At 23.9% G+C, this 6944-nt stretch overlaps 1 protein-coding gene across 2 annotated transcripts; it reads right to left on the bottom strand.

Annotated features, from left to right (window-relative positions):
* Positions 1-1071: 1071 nt before the first annotated feature.
* Positions 1072-6665, bottom strand: LOC123271391 (retinol-binding protein pinta-like). Of its 2 annotated transcripts, none has more exons than XM_044737695.1 (7): positions 6641-6665; positions 5414-5557; positions 5043-5202; positions 3717-3897; positions 1684-1869; positions 1489-1594; positions 1072-1314 (listed from the first exon to the last, which is right to left on the bottom strand). In XM_044737695.1, the coding sequence occupies exons 2-7, from the start codon at positions 5550-5552 to the stop codon at positions 1154-1156; spliced, it is 933 nt and encodes a 310-aa protein (XP_044593630.1). In that variant the 5' UTR covers positions 5553-5557; positions 6641-6665; the 3' UTR covers positions 1072-1153. The 2 variants fall into 2 exon arrangements, with proteins under 2 accessions (XP_044593630.1, XP_044593629.1); XM_044737694.1 differs by lacking the exon at positions 6641-6665 and adding an exon at positions 6391-6619.
* Positions 6666-6944: the final 279 nt, after the last annotated feature.

Genomic DNA, 6944 nt, shown 5'->3' with positions numbered 1-6944 from the left:
GTTTTCTATAAAAAGCGTGTTTTTAGTTTTTTTAAACTATTATTTATTTTTTACTTTTTAGTTTGGTTTATTTATAAAAGCGTGATTTTTTAGTTTTTTTAAACTATTATTTGTTGATTATCAAAAATATTCATTGCTTTTTAAGATATTATCAAAATGATAATCACTCTACTCATATCTGTCAATAAAATATTTATAACTATTGACACCATGCACCTCACGCTTTTTTTAAAATAAAATACATTTTTTTTATTTACACTATTATTAATTTATATTTATTGAAATTTTTAACACTATTCTTAATTTAAATTTATTTTCTATTTTTTAGTTTGGTTTTCTATAAAAAGCGTGTTTTTAGTTTTTTTAAACTATTATTTATTTTAAGTATAAAATACGTTATATACGCGATTATATTCAAGGCTTTTAACTGTCAAATAACTCGGCGTGTTTTAGTGTTAAATAAATTTTTATATTTTTCATAATAATTATTCATTCATAGAAATTATTATTCATTAACTTTAATAATATTGATTACTTTATATCAAGTTTTTGATATTTAAATAACAATATAACCAAATGATTCGACGCATGTGCAGTAGGGGCGTCAATAATTGGGGTTACGGTACGTCAATAATTAGATCAATCAGTTTTTTAACCCGTCAATAATTGGTGTATCCAGATCATATGTTTAATTATTTAAAATTAATTAGTAAATATCACTGATTATCATTTTAAAAAAAGAAATTGATTAGTTAAAACATTACTGAAGACATTACCACAAACAAAATTCATCGATATTTATATTTGATTGCTTAAAAAAAATGAAATCATAACTTTGTCTCTTATAGCGTCAATAATTGGGGCTTTTATCTTACCTAATAATAATTTATTATAAATAAAAATTTTAATAATTCACACTTGAAATTTTTTCATAAATTTTTTTCATTATAATTTAATTGTTCTAAAAATCTAATGAAGCTATATAGATATTATATTTTTCATAAATGGACTGTAGATGAAGTTATACGACTGTAGATATATAAAGAAATTTAATTATCCAATAACTCCATAAAAGGAAGTAAGAAATTTATTTCAATTATTTATAAAAGTATAATAAAATATAATGTAAAAATAAAAAAATAGGTGATTAAATTCAATCAATATTAAGCTGCCGAAATGAACCTTGAATTCCACTAAGCTCACGTGTGAAAGACGAAGAAGAAGTTGGCATCCTCACTTTTTCATCAGTTTTGCTCAATGATTCTTCTTCTTTGAACCAATCTCGGTATTTTTCGATCTTTTTTTTCCACGCGTCTAAATTAACAAAAAAATGATTTAATGAAAAAAAAAAAAATGAAAATATGAGAGTCTTGCATGAAAACTAAAAAATTTTTTTATTGAAAAAATTATTACAAAAAAATTTTTTATTTGTAAAAAACTTGAAAAACTATAAGTGCAATTTTTAAAAAATATTTTTATGACTCTTACCGTTCAATTGTTGAAATGTTCCCGCGTTACCTCCCCATTCTTTGGGCAAAATTTCTTTGTTCATATAAGGCCAAAGTTCTTCACCGCCTCCCGTATGTATACGGAACTAATTACGGATAATTTATTAATTATTTAATTAACAAAAACTTTATTACTTACTGCAGGAGTGATATAAAAAAAAAAAAAGTAAAGTACCTTTTCAACTAATTTCGGCTTGAGTAGAGGGTAGAAAATATTGAGAAGATTATGAATGAACGTCGGAGCGTTTAAGAAGTAAACTCTGTGCAAACGCAATGGCATACTGTCTTGGGCAGCGAGCATTGCTTTTCTTACTAGCGCTTGTGTAGGACTACATTTAGCGATATGTGCTGCCGTAAATCCCTAAGAAGTTTTCAATTTTCAGTAATTAAAGTTCTTAAATAATTTATAACTTACTAAATTATTATTCAACATTATTCTAAGATCGGTGATTTTACTTATTAAAGAGAATTTATTATTTTAGGCCAACCCGATCCGAGTTGATGGTAGACTATTCAATTTTTTTATTTATTAATTTGTAAATTTTATAATTTATAATTATTAATAGTCTACCATCAAATCGGATCGGGTTGGCTTAAAATAATAAATATTCTTTAATTACTAAATAATGTTAGAAATATTTACTCAATAGTTATTAAATTTTTATTTAAAATTCTTTTACCCGGAAATTAAGCCTATAAGTTAAAAACTTATAATTAAGATATAAATAAACTTATCGGAAATCTAAAAAAAGTTTTACGCATCCCGTATAAATTATTTCCTGACAGTAAAAGTGAGATACTGATGTATAAAAAGATTTTTTTTACATAATGAATTCATTCATAAACATGTGTATAATTTTTTTTTGATCAATTGATAAAGATTATTAGCATTAATAAATAGTTAACCAATTTTACTTTATAGTCTATCATTAAATGTAATTTATGCATTATTATTATGCATTATTATTATTACTTAAGGTATTTAATAAATCTATATGTACATATATATATTTGACTCGAATATCGGTGTTTATTGATAAAGATAGATAGTTATTATTATTCTAAGCCGAATACTCCCGAACCAAATTCTTGAAGAATGACTAATTTTTTATTATTACTTCTTCACCATAATATTTTATCGGTATGAGGTCTCATACCATCAGAGAAAATTTAGGTGAAATTCACAATTAAAATTCGTTTATCGACAATTATTGTTAGAGAAAGATGTAATTTTTACTCAGTGTAACTTTTTCAGTAACTGAAAAAATAATTCAGACAGCCCAGACCAGGACTCGAACCTGAATTTTTTGGTTACTGGAATCTTACCTATCTTTTAATAGGTAACTGGAAGGTAGTTATGGATAGTGTTTCAGATAGCTTAACTGGTAGAGCATTTGGCGCGTAACCAAAAGATCCAGGTTCGAGTCCTGGTCTGGGCTGTCTGAATTATTTTTTCAATTACTGAAAAAGTTACACTGAGTAAAAATTACATCTTTCTCTAACAATAATTGTCGATAAACGAATTTTAATTGTGAATTTCACCTAAATTTTCTCTGATGGTATGAGACCTCATATCGATAAAATATTATGGTGAAGAAGTAATAATAAAAAATTAGTCATTCTTCAAGAATTTGGATCGGGAGTATTCGGCTTAAAAGAATAATAATAATAACTATCTATCTTTATTATTATTATTATTATTATTATTATTATTATTATGATTATTATTTTGGCCAAAATATTAAAAATATGAAAAAATTGTAAGAGACTAAAAATAAAAAAGAAAAAATTAATAATAATAATAATATTTATTTATTTATATTTTAAACAAATATTTATCATTAAACAATAAAATAACATAAAATTAAAAAATTATTTACACTAAAATATAAAAAAAATTTTAAACTCTCCAATAAAGTCATTAAACTTTCAATTAACACTCAGTGTAACACTCATTAAAAAAATGAAAGTCAGCGAAAATAAAGTAATTTAAGGACAACTTTTCAACGCAAACTATTGAATTGACAGGGAAATAAATTTGGTCAAGGCTAATAATTTATAAATATAAATGTTTAATAAATAATAATAATAATTCAAATCATTTTGTGAGAATGTGGCCAGTAAAGAATGTGAAATATAAATAAATAAATAAATAAGCAGTTAATTAAGTATAATATAATACAAGTGAATATACCGATTATCGATTACCTCAAGATCAAAAACCATCTGATTTGAAAGACAAGCTTCCTCTGTTAATCTTGTATCCATTACCATAAGTATACGCCTTGTAATCGCTTGGACGGAAAACTTATTGATATCCTTGTCTTTCAAGCGCAATACTGTCACACGATGGCCTTCATCTGTTAGCGATGGTAACACAAAGTATTCGCTGGTACATGTAAATATTTATTAAATTAATATTATTTCGATGTTTTAAAGTGTTATTTAAAAAAAAAAAATTAAACATAAACTATCAATAATTTTGGGAAATTATTATTTAATAACAATAATTATATTTTATAGATATTTTCTGACGTAAGTCATTAAAATTTTCAGTTTATTGGCTATCCAATCTAATACAACAATTTTTTTCTCTAATTTTTCGTAATGTTGTTAGCCTGTATTTCCCTCCAGACATAAACAATTTATTCTCAATTCATATCTAAATTTTTCATTAAAGATAAATTTGACTGAATTTATTCAGTAATAAATAATTCGGGGCCGTCCGAATTATTTTTTCAGTCAAATTTATCTTTAATGACAAATTTAGATATGAATTGAGAATAAATTGTTTATGCCTGGAGGGAAATACAGGCTAACACACTGATAGAAGGATTTATTTGTATCAAAAAATATTTGTTAATAGTATAGAAATCATTTATTAGAGACCACTTTTTAGTATTAAACAAATATTTCTTAGTATTTAAAATGATTTGTTTTTTTGAATAAATCTGATCTGATATTAAATATTATTATTTCATTTATTAAATATTAATAAATCTTTTTAAATACTAAGAAATATTTATTAAGGAGTAAAAAATGGTCTCTAATAAATGATTTGTTAAATACTAAAAAATATTTTTAACTATCAACAAATCCTTCTATCAGTGCAATATTATGAAAAATTAGAGAAAAAAATTGTTGTATTAGACTGGATAGCCAATAAACTAAAAATTTTAATGACTTACGTCAGAAAATATCTACCAAGTATTATAAACCAGTCTTTAAAAAAAATAAATATTAAAATAATAATATTGTTTAATAAAATTTCATTATTTTTAAATTGTAAATTAAGTTGAGAAAAAACTTTAAACGAGATCTTTATTATTTATCAATTTTTAATTAATACCCAGTTTTTAAAAGTCAAGTTTAATTCAAAGACTCAAATTTTTAGAAAAAAAGAGAAAATTTCTGTCAATATTGCAACTCTTATTTATTTTAATTTTAGCCTTAATTTTTCTTTATTTACTCGCCAGATTTAAAATCTTTATCTCAAATATTTATAAATATTAAACGGAAATGGGCTTGACTCACATGACTTTGCAGCATTCTTGCACATCACGTGACATCGGGTCTCTTTGCAAGAAAAATTCCGGAAGCGCGGTTCTCGCTGTGAAATATCTCTCTAAAATCATCTTGCAACGCTCGATACTGTTTTTACAACCGAACAAAAATTTTTCCAGCCTATCATTGTCTTCAAAAAGAAAAAAAAAAGTTCATTATTGATTCTAGATTACTCAACTAATATTTTTTTTAATTATAACTATTTAAAAAATTTCAAAAAATTACTTCATAAAAAATCTGGAGTTAGATTTATTAAAATTCGTTAATATAATTAAATATGATCGAATTTATACAGAAATTTTCCAGGGAACGATTAATGATCTAATTAATTAAATAATTACCCATATGTTTTGGTAAATGAGGCTGCTTCATCAACCACTCACGCAGTGCTTGGACATCTTTGCGCCTAATTTCAGGATCAGGCGGTATTTCTTGATTTATTCTTTTTTGTTGTTCCGGTGTCGGTGGTAGTAAAGTCATTTTTACTATAAATTATTTTCCGTCGAGGAATCAATGAGTAAAAAATTTAAAAACTGAATTTTTATGTGAAAAATAAGTTTCACAATAAAAAAAATTCAGATTTTTATTAAAAAATTATTTTCCGTCGAGAAATTAATGAGTAAAAAATTAAAAAACTGTATTTTTATGAGAAAAAAAAGTTTCATAATAAAAAAATCAGATTTTTATTAAAAAATATTAATAAAAAAAAATTTATTCACTCAATTATACTCCTAAGTATTTTTTTACCGCATTTAAAAGTTTATTTTTAATGCAACAAAATTTTATTATTAATAAAAAGGAATTTATTCACTCAATTATATTTATAAGTATTATTTTGACCACTTCAAAAAATTAAAAATCCCGTAGTTTGATTTTAATAATAATTATTATTATTATTTAAACTTGAAATTTTCACAATTGTTTATTTTAAATAATTAAATTTGATTAAAAATTTTTTTTAATTTAAAAAAAAAATCTGTAGAATATTTGCACAAAATTTCGATTTCAATTAAAAATTTTTCAATGTTTACAATCACGTAAAAAATTATCTTTTTATTGAAATATTTTTATATTTCATCACTCAAACTAATAAAAATCTCCAATTAAAATGTATTTATATCCGTAATTATCTGTCATATTTTTTCTACTTATAATTAATCACATAAAAAATAACAAGTAGAATGTGCAGAGAAAAAAACTGATTCAATTTTTCTTTATTAAAAATTCAAAAAAAAATCCACAAAAATAAAATTAACTCATCAAAGTCTTAAAAATAATTTTGAATTTTAATCAGTTGAAAAAACATAAAAATACTAACTGAGTTTCCACCAATTAAATTATTAAAAAGAGTCAACACGTAACTAGGTACAAGACATATACTCTCGATCTCTTTCGACCAGAGAATGGCACATCGCCTCTCACAAAAACTTCGACATCGATATCGACTTTTTTCCCCTCCAAACATGTAATAATACCGCGTATTATGTGTTTATAAAAATCAATAACGAGTTTAATGCATTTGGTATCTGATCAGATAATTTAAAAATATACAAAGATATATTTATTGCCCTTTCAAATTGATCCAAGGTTTCACTTCTCCAAATTTCAGTCAATTTTACACGCATGAAAATTAATAACTTTCATTTTCCGAGATTTGAATTGATTTTAAAAATTCATGAATTAAAAAGAAAATAAAAAATAGGAATTAAAATTAAAAAGTAGGACACAAATTTATACGGATGAGCTGTCACATTCTCTGCTGGCCACTGGGACACGTACGACCTGAGTAAACGTGCATAGTATGAAGAAAAAATTATTAGTGACCGAAAGTGATTTTTTAATTCATTAATCTTTTAAATAAAAGTATAAAAA

The sequence above is a fragment of the Cotesia glomerata genome, linkage group LG9 (assembly GCF_020080835.1).
Source record: "Cotesia glomerata isolate CgM1 linkage group LG9, MPM_Cglom_v2.3, whole genome shotgun sequence".
Classification (NCBI taxonomy): domain Eukaryota; kingdom Metazoa; phylum Arthropoda; class Insecta; order Hymenoptera; family Braconidae; genus Cotesia; species Cotesia glomerata.
This window is presented reverse-complemented; position numbering and strand designations above follow the sequence as displayed.